The 18,418-nt window shown below is 36.1% G+C and overlaps 1 protein-coding gene across 1 annotated transcript; it reads left to right on the top strand.

Annotated features, from left to right (window-relative positions):
• Positions 1-229: 229 nt before the first annotated feature.
• On the top strand, positions 230-1,225 carry LOC145070543 (uncharacterized). The gene is made up of 2 exons (XM_079017485.1): positions 230-395; positions 705-1,225. The coding sequence occupies exons 1-2, from the start codon at positions 318-320 to the stop codon at positions 960-962; spliced, it is 336 nt and encodes a 111-aa protein (XP_078873611.1). The 5' UTR covers positions 230-317; the 3' UTR covers positions 963-1,225.
• The last annotated feature ends 17,193 nt before the right edge of the window (positions 1,226-18,418 follow it).

Here is an 18,418-nt window from a genome sequence, read left to right as displayed (position 1 = left end):
ATTTAAACATTTTTTTAAATTAAATGAGTATTGTTTAGTGACGGCTTTGTAAACTATGTGATCAATTTATTGTAAGCAGGTTATCCGTTTGGCCTCTAGATTCATAGAAATACCAAGTCAACCTCGAAAAACTCCTATATTTTCTGGGGTACGTGTGTATTCTTAACAATTGTCAACATTCTTAGCCATTAGGTTGAAAACGGAATTCCATTATCTCGGAATGATTTGTATAAATGCACAACCATATTTCTTATCGCATGAACGACTTTTCATAGTCAACCTATTTGAATTGTGTCTATAAAAAAAGTCAGACAAATATGCAGACCATCAAGGATAAAATAACTGATCTAAACGCAACCCGTAAAGCCAGGTCTGAAGCTAAAAACGAGGAAAAGGTATAAACCCAAAGTAATGAATTACATTACGTACAAACATTTCATATATGTAAATATTTCCCTTGGATTCATCTATATCTTAGGATGATTCGTTATGAATTATCTACATGCTCTTAATTTATACATGTTTTTTTTGGATTCATCCATATATGTAAACATTATATGAATTACATTACGTACAAACATTTCATATATGTAAACATTATATGAATTACATTACGTACAAACATTAGGATGATTAATTAATTATGATTGTAGTTGAAAGATTTGCTTGACAATATCCTCAATGCGTATTGAGTTTTCTTTCAGGCTGAGAAAGAATTGGCAAAATCCAGGGCTGAGGTAGCTCATGAGATAAGGCTAGCAAAAGAAGCAGAAGCTTCAATGGAGGCGCATGTTAACAAGGCAGTTGAAAAGGCTGCCCAACACGACGCTAAACAACAAAGCCAACAGACGAGTAAGGAAGTCCAAAACAGTCAGCAAGGTGCGGCAGATAGTGTTACTACCAATCCTTCTGGTGGAATGAAACAGTCAAATATACCAGGACATCTCTCCAAGTTTATGTAGGTTAAAGTCAATCTTATCTTCGGACATTGCTAGAATATATAACGGGGTTTAATTTCTTTGGACTTTTGTGTTTATTAATCTTGAATTTTTGTTAAACTGTGGGTTCCATTCTTTTATTGCCCTTCCAATTTGCTTGTACAGAAGATTTAAATAGTTGGAGTCCTTTCTAGTTTTTATGATCTGATCCTTCTTGGTTTTTATTTTTAAAGGGAAACTACGTTGGTGTATTTGGATCAACCATTTTAATATAGATAAACTTCCATGCGTATTTTAACATGCATGTTCACCAATGGCCGAACGCGGGCAACAAATTTTAACAGTTTGACAAATCTCTATATAATTAAAAATGATAGTAATAGTAAAATGATTACAAAATATATAGTTGAATATATATGATAATATTTTTAATTGGTTTTAAGAGTTTTTATATATTTGGGGAAAAAAGTACATACTACATTTTTTTTTTAATTTCCTAACAAATTTATAACCTTAAAATGAAACACAAAAGCAGTATCCGGTGTTACTCTCTCTCATTGAGGTTGAGGGTTTTAGTTCCATCGTGGACATAGATGAATTTAAGAAGTAGTTTAGGAGTAAGTTAGATTTGCCATTTAAAAAAAATAATAAATAAATAAAATAAATAAAGTTAGTGATCAAATCTTAGAATGTAATGAATATATACGATAAAAACCGATATATATAAAAAAAAGTCATGAAATCAAATAAAAGCTAATAAATAGTTAAATAACAAAAGGAAGTTAGATTGGATTTTGGTGGGGTGAGTTCATTTACCTATTGGTGTCATTCACCTTTTATGGTATAATTCTGAATATTATTAGGGCATCGATAATGCATTGAACTCATAAAGTTCAATAGATTGTCACATCTTATTTCTACAATCCATATAATTTTATTATTTTTTTTTCTCTATAATGCATTGAACTCTACAAAGTTTAATAGAATTTACAAAATGTAATTTATAGTAAATATTTAAGCATTAAAAACTTTTCTTTTTCTCATTAAAGAGTTCAATGGTCATTGAACTCCAAATCCATTGAATGTCAAAGTGACATCTCATAATGATAGAGTTTAACCCATTGAATCAGGGGCGGAGCCAGAATTTTTTTTAGGGTGTTCCTCGTAAATTTGTTAGAACACACACACACACACACACACACACACACACACACACACATATATATATATATATATATATATATATATATATATATATATATATGGAAAAATAATTTTATGTGAGTTTTAACATTATAAAACTCAAAAAGTAATTAAAATAAAAAAAAAAGTAAAATTTTATAAAAATTGAGGGGCAGAATATATAAACTTCTAAAACTGATTTGTTAAAGAAGTTAGAAGATATGTTAAATTGTGAAATTGATAATATAAGTATGTGGTTAAAACATTTAAATGAAATGTAATTAAAGGATTCGGATGATCAAAAATTTGTCATCACATAGGCTTGAACCTAGGAATATTGGGAATAGACAAACGCCTCTGCTAGTTGAGCTAAATGACCTTTATGTTAGCAATTACAAATAATGATATATAATAAGTAATTCAAAATAAAATAAAAAAGTTGAGGGTGGGCCTCGGGCCACCCTGGCTCTCATGTGGTTCCGCTCTCATGTGGTTCCGCTCATGCATTGAATGACACATGGACATACCACCTCATTCAACTCTCCAATTGAACTCACCATCCGAAGGTTAGATTCAATAATGCATTTAGTGGTTTTTATTGAATAATGTGTGTAGTGGTTTTTACGGAATACCTACATAGAAAAGTAGATTCATTATGGGTAACATTTTTTTTAATGTTACAAACACTATATTTTATATTTCATATAACATTTCTTTAATGTACTATATGTTTTATTTAAGATTTAATTACATGATTAGAACTGTAAATTAATATTAAATCGTTATTATAATAAATGGAAATTTGCAAAAATTAAAAATAAAAAAAAAAAAATCCTCAAAAGTTTGGCTTATTTAAAGCAAAACACATTGTTTTTTTTCAATTAAGTCAAAAAGACCAAAAATTCTTATAAAATAATTGTTATACCCAATTAATAACGGTTTTCAGAGCCAAATTGTAAATAAATAATCAGAGATGATTTTCTGGTTAATAAAGTTAAAATTTAAAAACTCTTCCTCAAATTTGTTTTTTTATATATATATACTAAATTAGCTCGAAGAAAACACACACATTTTTATTGAAAAAATTAAAAATAAAGATAAACATCATTTTCACTAAAAAAAATTGAGCTCATTTATATTTATCGAAAAACACAACAAACACTATATATATATATATATATATATATATATATATATATATATATATATATATATATATATATATATATATATATATATATATATATATATATATATATATATATATAATTGTATTTGTGATTCTCGTTAGAGTTTCTTTGCAACTAAAATCATGACTATATAATTTTTCTTGCGTTTTTTGTAACTATTTTAACTTTTATAATATTCTTTGACTATAATCAACTATATTGACATTTAAGCTTTATGTTGTAGAAAATTTTGAATTATTTTGATAACTTCTAAAAAAGTAGAAAATCCTTTTATTGAAATTCATTGCACCTAAGACATTTATTTTTTACACCGAAGGTCTGAATAGTCAAAAATAAATGTAGCATTTGACATAGAAAGAGGTGGCATACGACAAATCAGTAAACTTATATTAAATTACATTAGATATAAGTTATATTTTTATATTTGCATTTATCATTTATCATATATAATTTAAGGTAACTTGTATGGTTTACCACGTGTAGCTTGTTTCTAAGCAAGATGCTACCTTCATTCTTATTAGGTGTAAAAATGAAATGAATTAGAGATAAAAAAATGACAATAAAGGGAATTTTTACTTTTTTTTATTTTTTTATGTGATCAAATTTAGTTCAAGTTGTTTTACAACATATAACTTAAATATCAATATGGTTTAATAGTTGTAAAAAACGTTATAAGAGAATTACAATAGCTATAAAAACACATCATAAATATAATATATAGTAACGATTTTAGTTGCAAAGAAGTTTTGAAGAAAATAACAAAAAAAATCCCAAAATTAGATATCTATAAATTTTCGTTATCTAGTTTTTTAACAAATAAAAATGAATTTTTTACTTAAAAGAATGCAAATTGTATCTTTATTTGAGTTTTTTAATAAATAACTATGAGTTTTCGTTAAATTAATTTAGTATATATAAAAAATCATTAGAAAATCCATAAACTTTAACATTAATAGTGGAAAAGGCATCCTGATTCTTTATTTACAATTTCGCCCTAGAAACTCATATTAGCCGGATACAATGGTAATTTTGTTAGTGTTTATTGATTTGTTGGACTTAATTCCAAATAAATAAATAAATCATTGTTTAATTTGTGTTAATAGAGCCAAACTTCAGACACTTTTGTTTGCACATTTCCCTAAAATAAAAAATAAATATGAATTATGTACAAAATATTAAGAATTAAATGTTTATATGTGGTAAATAAAAAATCAAATTACTATTATTAAATTACCACATTTCTACAAAAGAAATAAATTAAATTGGTCATTTGGGATCAAAACCAATAAAAAAAAAATTAAAAGCAGATAACCCTATTAAAAGGCGAAATAAAAGACATGAAAAGTAAAGTAAAACCAACTTGGAGATCACAAAAAATTTAATATGTAAAGTGCATTAAAAAACTCTTTTCTTTGACGAGTTTAACGTCACTCGATAACTGATAGCGGCTCATAGGGCAACATAAGAAGACGATGCCTCGGAACCTATGCTGGAGACTAGGCGGGAGCGATCTCATCCCATCCCAAAGGCCAACGACCGGAGAAGGAGCTTTCAAGCTCACCTTCCATCTCGGAAGCCAAATACCACACATGAAGCATTCCATCTCCCATTCCAACCCAACAACTGGCGGGAAAGCCTCCTAGCAACAAAACAGTGTGACCTGACAACCTTAGTGGTGCACAAAGAGTAGAAGGCATCTCCTCCAGTGAATGCTAAAGTCTTGTATCTAGACTGGCACTCTTGTCCCCCAAAAGCGGAGTCACTACACTGACCTTACAATATAAGGCTAAAAACCATGCTCTCAATGATTAGTTCCCTTTTTGTCTCTTACTCTCAACACTCCATTTAAACACATATTGACTTGACCGTTGGAGCATCCTACCAGGATCTCCTCCCAGAGTACAGCTGACGAGTGTTTCTTCTTATGTTCTAGGGATCGATCGCAAGTGGTAACCACATCAGATAAGCCTAAGCCTTATGCTACCACTTCGCATCATGTGCGCCATCCGTCATTATGACAACCAAAACTGAACTCTACCAAACAATCATCGGAAACAATAGCGACAAAAGAAACAACAGGGTCATATGAACCCCAAAGTCTGATACGCCTTGTGGCATCGCTGGTACCAAGTGTGACAACCGTCAAATTATGGTCAAGTCAAAGTCAAATAAAGTCAACAAGTCAAACAGGTCAACTCAGTTGACCCTTGTATACTAGGGTTTACATTATGTAATTACTAAAAAAACTCGCTATTTTGATGAGAAAACATCAATTGGAAAAATTCGTATGTTTGAATTTCCATAGCCGTGAAAATGCTAAACATCGAACCAAAGCAATAAAACACGATTGCACACTCATCGGGAGTGTGTAAGGACCTTAAAACATGGCTTAACGGGGTTTACGAACCTCGCATTGTGAAGCCGGACACACAAAAAGGTCTCAAACGAAACCTCTCTCAATCGTTTTCGCCATACCTCTTTCTATTTGAAATCTCTCCCAAATCTCTCTCAAAAGTTCCCGTGACTTTTTGAAGTCATTCGGGTCATTCCGACCCTTAACTGGGTCTAAAATCGCTTAAAATGGCGTTAGAACGTGTAAAATACCCCAAAGGATCCGGAGCCTCCCCCTAGCGCCGAAGCCTCTTAGAGACGGGACCCTCTTGGACCCGCAGCATGTGAGCAGCAGCCAGCGAGCCGCAGCCCCGACCGCAGCAAGCGAGCCGCAGCCACGCACCGGATCAGAACTCCCCTCGGACCGCAGCTTCCTTCCTTCGGATCCGCATCAGTAGCCGAGCCACTTCGTTTCCAAGGTTGTTGATGACCGAACCTTAGCACCTTCGACCCTGAACTTCGGATTTCAGCACTTTCTACCCGGATTTCAGCATTTTTAACATTTTAAGCCCGTTTTTAACTATTTTAACGTGGGATTTTCTCCAAAAATCATATTTTAACATATAAGACCCTAAATATTCATAAGTTAGACATATTTTTATGGAAATATTTATTTAAGAATAAAATCTATAAGTGAGATCTTGAGGTGGAGTGTGGATCTTGCTATAATATTTGACACAAACAACCACCCCATGCCCATTCCTTTGACCAGCTATTGTACTCCCCACCACTCCTAGTCGCCTCATGGTACTACCCCACTCATTTCCTAGCAAAACCACGTCCAAATGAGCTGGAAAACTCTCTCTCACTCTCCACTTCACTCATTTTCCTCATTTCCTCCAAGTATCAAACATCACTTTTCTCTCAAATCCTATCACTCCAATTTCGATATTTAAGGGCTGATCATCAAACTTTCTCTCATTTTTGGTATGTTTCATCATGCTACATATGGTTATTACATTCCCTCTTACTCAAAATCATAGATTGCTTACACAAACATCATCACATTCATGTTTGATCTTCTAATCTTCAAGTGATCCTTCAAGTGTTCTTGAGTTGAACACTTCTCATCTTCAACACTCATCTACTGAAACCACTCAAGGTGAGTTCATACCCCTATCTTTTCATGTTTTCTTAAATTTTAAGGGGGGGGGGGGGGGAATACAAGTTAAATCACCAAGAACACAACTAAACTCATTTAACAGCCTTCATCAGAAAAGTTCAACTCCATTCACAGACTGTTTTGGGCAACTTAAACATTTTAGTTTTCAAAACTGTTTTAGGTACAAGTAGTTCCAGTTCTTATCTTTAAAATGACTACTTGCACATCTCCACACGATGTTTCTACAATTTATGGTGATTTTTACAAAACTGCCTATCATTTCAAGAGCAAATCCGGACCAGTCTGTGATTATGGACTTTTTCACACAAGTTAGAGGTCATTAAAATTCATAATAAAAATAATTAACAAACTAGACTCATTTCCCAAACTCTCAGAAGTTACGGATTCTGATTTGGACCTTTGATGATTTTTATATAAATTTTCTAAGAACAGTAAATGAAAATGTTAATAACAGAAAAATGCTGTCAATTTCATTTCACCTTGTAACATGTTGAGCAAGGTGAATATCTTTATGTGAAAATATGTTTTTGCAAATAGATGACATTTTTTCTTAGTATATAGTAATACATCAGAAAAGAAATGGATTTTTACCTACAAAAGTATGGTAATTAATTAGTTGTTATATTGCATGTTGCTTCACTTTAGTAAAAGGCGTATATACATATCGGTAAACAAAAGGGTTTTTACCTTCACAAATACAGTAGTTAACCATAATAAATAAAGTTATAACTACTACATTTAAACGGTTTGATAAACTATAATAGGTATGGTTTATGTTTCCATTAACACAACAAACACATTTCGGAAGGTTTTATTCCCACAGAAAATGGTTTTACACTCACGCACACCACACGTAAACTTGTTAACTTAAATTGTGAGACATTCTTCTCAAGTACTCCTAGAGTACGGGTTAAAATTCCTGGTAGTTATAACCAGAGTCTCTTGTAGGGAGAACGTGATAGTTGTGTATAGATCTATATTGGGTTAGACACCCCACACCTGAGCTGCTTGCAATAGCTAGACCGGCAGGTCTGTGGTGACAAATGTCATATCAGTTTTTCGACGCCTGAGAAACGTCGTGGCAGGTTCATTCAGTCATTGTATGGTTATAGCGACTCACATAGGAAGTTAACAACTCATGAAGTTTATAGGAATTTTTATAAATCAAAAGGGGTTTTATGTCAATTTAAAATCACTTTCTATATCAATAAGTACGGATATTACTATACACTTTCGGTCTTGGTATTTAAGACTACACGTCATGCATTACGGGATTTTTCCTCAAATCAAAAAGGGTTTTATGCCGATTTAAAACCACTGTTATATCATTAAGTATGGAAAATACTTGTTTATTCATGGTCCTGGGATTTAGGACCACATAACTTTTAAAAGGAAAATATTGGATTTTTATTGGTGACACACCACACATTACAAAGAACGGTTTCCAAACTCTTTATCTCAAAAACTTATGAACTCACCAACTTAATTGTTGACACTTTTTCAAAACTACTTGTATTCTCAACAATTCAGTGAAACAGGAAATCAACAGCGTTTTGAGGAGGGAACGATAAATCGTCAAACAGTTCATTTTGTCATCATAATGTAATTGATTTGAATCATCTAAACATATACTTTGGTGTAACTTTTTCAATTATATTTATGATGGTTGTATTTACTTTGAGCACTATTATACTTGTTGTTGTGATACTATACATGAAGTCCGCCAGCCCCGGACGTTTCCGCCATCCTTGGTTTGTGGGTGTGACAGATTGGTATCAGAGTATTGTTTATAGTGAACTAAGTATATCGAACAACATAAGATATACAAACTATAAATACATTGGGACTAAAGTCTCTGATTTAAGTTTTCAAAACAATTATACTTTTAGAAATGAAATAGTTTCTTGTTAAAAGTATGAGTACATACATACATACTAGTATAGTATCATTATCTAGGACAATACAAAAGTAAAACGAGGAGTTGGACACTACGAGTAGACCTTGGGATATGTAATCAGACTTGGGATGAATATAGCTTGATCAACTATATTTATCCGACGTGTGACTATGGTATGCCAGGGCATGGTCGTAATGAGCAACAAGCCTAAAAACTTCCCATACAAGAAAGTTACTAAGAACCAAACATAAAATTTAAAATACTATAGGAGTATTTTGTAATATCATAACTTATATGAAAACTAAATAGATCCTTAATAATAGGTCTACAGTCACTCAGTGGATAGTCTAAAGTTATATATAACTTAGAGATCATAGACTTAGAATTTGTGGTCATTACCTTACCTCCTTTTCCTTGTGTGGATGTGGACCTAGGGTAGGATCACTTATTCGAAGGTCTATCATATCTTGTTATATGTAATTAGTATGCACTATGTCGTTATAGAAGTAACTAATAATGATCACCGTTTATAAGTAAATAATTATAGAGTTAGACGCCTAGTAATTATCTCTTCCACTCCTATTCTCGCACGTACAACATAGCAAGATCCTACTTACCGGACGACCCCTAGTTTCCCAACCAGAGAAATAGTGGATGGTTATGAGAAAAATCATAAGCGGAACCGGAGGTAATCAACCCTCCATGCATAGCCAGGGTTCCCGCGAACCGTTTCGACTACATCGAACTTGTGCCCCGTTGGGCAACCGTGATCGAGGGTTGAAGTCGACAGCAATAACAGCAACCACCATGTGGAGACCAACGAGGGTGCTATGACCTCAACCACAGGGGACCGACTGACAGAGCCCTCCCGACGAAGACCCGGAAAATCGCGAACATCGGGGATTAAAACAGGAAAACTACAACCCGAGTTCAGAAACTGCACGCTACTACAGACCCTACTATCTCACGTACCCGAGACTCAGAAAGAGACTACTATTTCAGAGACCAACTCTATTTTTAGGACCTTATCGCCGCTCGGGCAGAGGCAAGAGAGTAACAGAGTAGACACACGGCATTCGAAGAAAGGATGATTGCAGCCAAGCATCGATTGGCAGAACTGCAAGGTGCATCGACTTTGCCTCAGGCATCGCAAGGGACGGATCGTCGTGAGTAGAGTTCATACCGCTCACAAGACCTTGTAAATTAGGTTCATGAGTATGCGTTGGTGCTACTCTATTATAGGTGAAAGCACGACACTGCAATTTAAGTGGTCATGCTAATCGAGAGATTTAGTTGTTATCAAAATTTTTCCTTGCATGGAGGTGAGACAGACCTGCATCGAGGTCAAAAATGTTCGCTGAAACCATAATTACTAGAATCATATTAACAAGATGGGCTTAGGACCTAGCTTGGGTCAAATTACAAGGTTTCACTTGGATATAGAGCTACTAAAACACATGAGTTTATCATATAAAGACTCTCGTTATGAACTGTTTACGGAACGCCCTTAACAACCGAATTACGTTACAAAATGAACTAAGATAAACTTAGTTAGAAAACTCGCGACGTATAGCCATTCTAAAAACTCATTTCCGCCTCACCTTTAAACACCTTGGTTGAGAGGTTCCTTCTTCGTAGACCTATAGGGTGCGATCATACCAGTGCTAATACACCAGATTCCATCAAAACTCCTCAGCTAAGTGTGTTTGGACAAACATGATCCTAAGATGAGTAAAACTTAACACCCATATGAAACCTACTCCTACCCACTGCCATAACTTCATCTCAGGAACGTTAGCAGAAACACCAAGAATAGTTCAGTAAAGTGAGAAATTTATATATGTGTATATAAATGGTAAGGATATAACTAGAGATAATCATCCCTACTCACGACATCGTTTCTCCTCATGTAACAGGATTATGTATTCACAAGAAGGTAACCAGCCAACAAGCAAGGCAGCAACCCTGCAGATAGACTCTGCTACTTTTCAAGCTGCAGTCACGGCACCCGTGGCAGCCGTCATGTCGCAACTAAATGCTACCCACGCCAGCAGGCGCGGAGATGATGTCAGAAATACTAACTACAATAACAATCAAGAACACCAGTGGGCGTCTACCAACGAAAATGCTTTAGACCACAAACCTACGAACAAGAAGCGAAAGTTTTGGAACAAAAAGGAACGCAACCAATCTCAGAAATCCGCTAAAAGACAACGACCCATGGCCACCCCTACAATTACGACAACAGTCATAACACATGCCTCGACATCAGCCACAACATCTATCACCCAAGCATCAGACAGGCAATATATGGGAGCACTCCCAAAGTGTAACAAGTGTGGCTTCCATCATAATGCGGTTTGTCGGGTGATGCACTGTAAAAACTGCAACAAGAAGGGACATACTGCCCGCTTCTGCAGAAACCAAACCCAGCACCTCCCTTCAACCGCCAGCACCAAGGTAGGCCTAGTATGCTACATATGCGGTGAAACGGGACACTTCAAGAGAGAATGTCCAATTGAGAAGAATGACGGAGGAGCAGGAGGAGTGTGATGAACACACCAGTAGGAGCAGCAAGACAACCATATTAGGACTTTTGTAATGTTCCCAACGACAAAGCGTTTAAGTACCATATGTTTGTAACGAATTTGGTATGCTTGCTAAAATCACCGTCTTTCTAAAAGTAGTTACAATACTCTCTTGTTCAAATCAAACCAAAGACACTCATATATGACCTTAGGATCATTACCTGTAAGCTGTGATGACTTTGTGCATACATCAGGGTTAATTATAATCAAAATACTAAAGACTTGAAACAAATAATTCCATCCTGACTCCTGTTCCATGTCTAGTAGTGGGATTTGAGTGGACCCACCCACTCGACGATTTCACCAATATCAAAGTACATACGACGCACATATACCGCTCGATCATAGACTGACCTGTCAGAAATCATGATATAGAGTATCATTACTAACTATCAGAACACACCCACTACCAGTGCTAGATAATGTGGTATAAACCATCTGTAGTAATAATAACATCGAACAAAACGGAACACACTGAAAAGAAACACAAGATACTCTATCACTCTAATGAGCATTTCTTATGAATACAGCTTAACACATGTTTTATCTAAAAAGATATTGTTGTCACCATTCAATTTCAATTGGTATAGTCCTTATCTTCCCAGTTTAACGACTACGAAAGGACCCTTCACCTAACCCACCGAATATCGAAACCTTTGTCTCCCATAAACACATCTAGCACGGACCTCCGGGTCATCTCTCGCTGTGAAACCCCAAAACATGCACTAGAGGAGTGTTATACTTCCCGAAACCTTATCACAAGTATTTCCAGGAGACCCATCGAGAATGTCACGCATACAGCAGACAAGGTTCAAGCACAGAAGCTTGGGGCAGATACGGTTAGTCTACCACTACTACGTGTATACGCAAGAATAATGTATAATTAAGATTCTACGAGCATTGGGTGTGTGCTTCCACCCTATTTCCTGTTCCTTGTCTGGTTGTGGACTTGGGGCAGAGTCACCCGTCCAACTGTCTTGCCAACCTTAAGTACATACAACCCATATGCACAAGTTAATGATAGATAGACCAGGTACGAGTCCTGTCATGAACTTCGGGTCAAGGTTGCCCAAGAGGACGAGTGAACGTCCTACCATCCTAATAAGTCTAGTCGCGTAAACAAAACCCACATGCTTTCTACCGAGCTAAGAAATCGAGGAACACTGCAGCAGGCCCTATGCAACGCTCCGAGGAGAAGTTATTACTTATGACTTAAGACAGCTAAATACGTACGAGGTCGACTAGGTAACACATGACCTTGAACTAGGAGCGGTAGTGTTCGCCCTAGAGGTCAAGAGGCACCATCTCTACGACATGAAGCATACAATCTTCACCGATCATAAGAACATATAAGGCACGGACGGCGGGGCATGATATCCCATGAACTGGATCTGGACACTGAGGTTGATGGATTCAGAAATAATGTCACGAATGAAGCATATGAAAACTCGCTACTCCCCTTCATCCAGGCTCGGACAAGATGTGTCCGGACCTCAAAAAGTACCATCAGTGGGAGAATAGGAAAGCAGACATCACTACACATGTGGGCAAGTATCGGACTTGTACCAATGTCAAGAGAGAATAAAGGAAGCCTTCGCGTCTCCTACAACAACTAGTGATACCTGAAAGGAAGTGGGAGCGGTTAACCATAGGCTTCATAACCAAGCTACCCAAGGCAATGGATGGTCTTGATACCATTTGGGTAACCGTCGACAGACTGGCCGAAAACGCACACTCCCTACTAATCAAAGAAACCGACAGGAGGGATGAATAGACTAGAACATACATCAAAGAGATCATGCGACCACAGGGTCTATTAATATATGTCATCTCTAACAGAGATAGTAGATTCATTTCGTGACCCTGGCAACCCTTACAGCAAACTAGGTTAGATTTGGGTATGGCCTACCATCAGCAAACCAACGGGCATAACAAAAGGGACTGTTCAAATCTTGGGCTACATGTTAATAGCTTGAGTTATTAACTTTGGTAAAACATGGGTGTGCCCACTTACCACTTGGCGAAATCGAAATGAACGAGAGTCTCCACTTTGTAGCGAGGAGCATAAAGGCACACATAGAATACACTATCATTTCAAAACAATAACTCCTTTAAATTGACTTAGCTCAAGTTACAATAAGAAATTCCAAGGCGTCATTTAACATCAGGCGGATTGGTCCCCGCCATACCAATTTCTTGTACTACGAAAAGCATTCCCCATCTTTTCTCCAAATTCATGAAGTCCAGGTCAAAGTGCTAATTTCGGGACGAAATTCCCTCTAACGGGGGGATGATGTGACAACCATCAAATTCTGGTCAAGTCAAAGACAAATAAAGTCAACAAGTCAAACCGGTCAACTCAGTTAACCCATGTATACTAGGGTTTACATTATGTAATTACTAAACAGCTCGCTATTTTAATGAGAAAACATCAACTGGAAAAATTCATATGTTTGAATTTCCATAGACGTGAAAATGCTAAACATCGAACCAAAGCGATAAAACACTATTGCACACTCATCGAGAGTGTGTAAGGACCTTAAAACATGGCTTAACGGGGTTTACGGACCTCGCATTACGAAGCCGGACACACAAAAAGGTCTCAAACGAAACCTCTCTCAATCGTTTTCGCCATACCTCTTTCTATTTGAAATCTCTCCCAAATCTATCTCAAAAGTTCGCGTGACTTTTTGAAGTCATTCGGGTCATTCCGACCCTTAACTGGGTCCAAAATCGCTTAAAACGGGTAAAATACCCCAAAGGATCGGGAGCCTCCCCCTAGGGCCGAAGCCTCTTAGAGACCGGACCGCAGCTTCCATCCTTCGGATCCGCATCAGCAGCCGAGCCACTCCGGTTCCAAGGTTGCTGATGACCGAACCTTAGCACCTTCGACCCTGAACTTCGGATTTCAGCACTTTCTACCCGGTTTTCAGCATTTTTAACATTTTTAGCCCGTTTTTAACTATTTTAACGTGGGATTTTCTCCAAAAATCATATTTTAACATATAAGACCCTAAATATTCATAATTTAGACATATTTTTATGGAAATATTTATTTAAGAATAAAATCTATAAGTGAGATCTTGAGGTGGAGTGTGGATCTTGCTATAATATTTGACACAAACAACCATCCGATGCTCATTCCTTTGACAAGCTATTGTACTCCCTAGCACTCCTAGTCACCTCATGGTACTACCCCACTCATTTCCCAGCAAAACCACGTCCAAATGAGCTGGAAAACTCTCTCTCACTCTCCACTTCACTCATTTTCCTCATTTCCTCCAAGTATCAAACATCACTTTTCTCTCAAATCCTATCACTCCAATTTCGATATTTAAGGGCTGATCATCAAACTTTCTCTCATTTTTGGTATGTTTCATCATGCTCCATATGGTTATTACATTCCCTCTTACTCAAAATCATAGATTGCTTACACAAACATCATCACATTCATGTTTGATCTTCTAATCTTCAAGTGATCCTTCAAGTGTTCTTGAGTTGAACACTTCTCATCTTCAACACTCATCTACTGAAACCACTCAAGGTGAGTTCATACCCCTATCTTTTCATGTTTTCTTAAGTTTTAAGGGGGGGGGGGGGGAATACAAGTTAAATCACCAAGAACACAACTAAACTCATTTAACAGCCTTCATCAGAAAAGTTCAACTCCATTCACAGACTGTTTTGGGCAACTTAAACATTTTAGTTTTCAAAACTGTTTTAGGTGCAAGTAGTTCCAGTTCTTATCTTTAAAATGACTACTTGCACATCTCCACCCGATGTTTCTACAATTTATGGTTATTTTTACAAAACTGCCTATCATTTCAAGAGCAAATCCGGACCAGTCTGTGATTATGGACTTTTTCACACAAACTGGAGGTCATTAAAATTCATAATAAAAATAATGAACAAACTAGACTCATTTCCCAAACTCTCAGCATTTACGGATTCTGATTTGGACCTTTGATGATTTTTCTATAAATTTTCTAAGAACAGTAAATGAAAATGTTAACAACAGAAAAATGCTATCAATTTCATTTCACCTTGTAACATGTTGAGCAAGGTGAATATCTTTATGTGAAGATATGTTTTTGCAAATAGATGACATTTTGTCTTAGTATATAGTCATACATCAGAAAACAAATGGATTTTTACCTACAAAATTAATTAATTGTTATATTGCATGTTGCTTCACTTCAGTAAAAGTCATATATACATATCGGTAAACAAAAGGGTTTTTACCTTCACAAATACAGTAGTTAACCATAATAAACAAAGTTATAACTATTACATTTAAACGTTTTGATAAACTATAATAGATATGGTTTATGTTTCCATTAACACAACAAACACATTTTGGAAGGTTTTATTCCCACAGAAAAAGGTTTTACACTCACGCACACCACATGTAAACTTGTTAACTTAAATTGTGAGACATTCTTCTCAAGTACTCCTAGAGTACGGGTTAAAATTCATGGTAGTTATAACCAGAGTCTCTTGTAGGGAGAACGCGATAGTTGTGTATAGATCTATATTGGGTTAGACACCCCACACGTGAGCTGCTTGCAACAGCTAGACCGGCAAGTCTGTGGTGACAAGTGTCATATTAGTTTTTCGACGCCTGCGAAACGTCGTGGCAGGTTCATTCAGTCATTGCATGGTTATAGCGACTCACATAGGAAGTTAACAACTCATAAAGTTTACGATAATTTTTATAAATCGAAAGGAGTTTTATGCCAATTTAAATCACTTTCTATGTCAATATGTATGGATATTACTATACACTTTCGGTCTTTGTATTTAAGACTATACGTCATTCATTACTGGATTTTTCCTCAAATCAAAAAGGGTTTTATGCCGATTTAAAACCACGGTTATATCATTAAGTATGGAAAATACTTGTTTATTCTTGGTCCTGGGATTTAGGACCACATAACTTTTAAAAGGAAAATATTGGATTTTTCTTGGTGACACACCACACATTACAAAGAACGGTTTCCAAAATCTTTATCTCAAAAACTTATGAACTCACCAACTTAATTGTTGACTCTTTTTCAAAACTACTTGTATTCTTAGGAATTCAGTGAAACACGAAATCAACAGTGTTTTGAGGATGGGACGATAAATCGTCAAACAATTCATTTTGTCATCATAATGTTATTGATTTGAATCATGTAAACATATACTTTGGTGTAACTTTTTCATTTATATTTATGATGGTTGTATTCACTTTGAGCACTATTATGCTTGTTGTTGTGATACTATACATGAAGTCCGCCATCCCCGGACGTTTCCGCCATCCTTGTTTTGGGAGTGTGACACCAAGCGTCGCCGCCAATACACCACACACATTGCAGCCAATGGTGTTATCATCCCCAATTACACCAATCACCCAACCTTGGATACAACCATTTACATCGATGAACTGCCAACCATTCCAACTGAAATGGCAATATGTTAATGGAGCACAAACACAAAATTCATTCCATACATTCAGCCGAGTTGGAGCACACACTTTTACCAACTTCCTTCATTCTTTCCGAGCAATTCAATCGTGGTCACAATTCAAAAAAAAGACCAATCCCGCTCCTGGAAATGATATTAGGAGGCTATATGTCGGTGAGCCCACCACCGACCCAAATGATAGTTGGAAGCATGTTCTTTGCAGATGAACATAAATTAGTAACGATCGTAGTTCACTACCACACATGGACTAAAGATAGTGGTTCCCACCATATATAGTTACTTCCCTCTATTCCAAAGTAATATTCCAGAAAACACGCATAACATGTTTCTAAATCAGACAACCCTCTTCCAACAACCTGTATATAACTTCTCACACATATATACTAGTAACCCTTAACAAAAACCGACACCTTATCCTTCGTACCGGAGCTACATAATTAAGACATACCAAGAACAACAAGACTACCCAGTCTTAAAGTATACCATAGCATGACCTACCCTGACAACCATATAGACACTTATGAGTGGCACATGAAATCCCTCAAGCTAGATGAGAGATTATTATGTACACACTTCCCCACAACGCTAGACGAGAATGCATGAGCATTGTTAAATAGCCTTACACCTAACAACATTCATAACTTTTGCTAGCTCAAGGAGCTATTCCTAACAAACCTCATGAAACTCCGAAAATATAGGGGAAAGGTCCAAAAACCAAAGAAAAGGTGTAATGATACCTAACGAAAGAAGAAGGAAAAAAACCAAAGAAGCTTTACTCCACACAACAAGGTCAACATATAGCCAGAAGGAACCACACTCTTTTCCCTCTAAGGCTCTAGAGGAACAATGTCAATATGCATAGTGAAAACATGCAATTCGATCACTACACACACGACGACAAGTGATACAAAAGACTTCACATCCTAGAAATGTCTATCAAACCACAAACCCAGCGTCCCAACAAACATCAATTCCCAAACAAATGAAATATTATGAGTACCACATAGAGCAAGGTCATTACACATCAGATTGCACCATCCAGAAAAAGAACTTAAAGAGCAAATAACGAAAGGGAAACTCACCGATTTTTATACAAGAATCCGATCGAATACCAATACCACACCACTTTAGAAAGTATAAATTGAAGGAAAGAATAACAAAGGGAAAGCTGCAAAAATCCTAACTATACGAGTGTCACACGACCAACGAGCAAAAGCAATTTCGCAGCAACCCACCACCTATAAAATAACCACCGAAAAACTATATTTGTCTCTAGAAGACTCTACACTATCATAATGGGAAGGAGACAACTAGATGATAATCCAAGACCACATCGACAATACAAAAATACACAGGGTATACATCGACAATGGAAACACGAAAAAAATCATGTTCGAACACTGTTTCCAACAACTACCATACACCTGGAAAAAAGGACTCAAACTAGCACCAGTAAGGTTGATAGAATTCTCAGTGCACAACATCTAGCCAATCAGTATTCTACATTTACCATGCATTATAGGGGATGAATGGAGTGTTAGGGAGAACACAAGCATTCTGGAATTCATGATTGTCAAGACACCAAAAGAACACAACATAATACTCGGATAGGGAGTTACATTACAATTCAAAGCAATCTTATC

Source organism: Lactuca serriola, chromosome 1 (assembly GCF_051521515.1).
Source record: "Lactuca serriola cultivar US96UC23 chromosome 1, Lser_US96UC23_V15, whole genome shotgun sequence".
NCBI lineage: Eukaryota > Viridiplantae > Streptophyta > Magnoliopsida > Asterales > Asteraceae > Lactuca > Lactuca serriola.
This window is presented reverse-complemented; position numbering and strand designations above follow the sequence as displayed.

Bases quoted from the DNA above. Each gene is read 5' to 3' on its own strand.
- LOC145070543 (XM_079017485.1), top strand. From the start codon at position 318: ATGCAGACCATCAAGGATAAAATAACTGATCTAAACGCAACCCGTAAA. The intron at 396-704 runs GTATAAACCCAA...GTTTTCTTTCAG, and splicing joins AAGCTAAAAACGAGGAAAAG to GCTGAGAAAGAATTGGCAAA.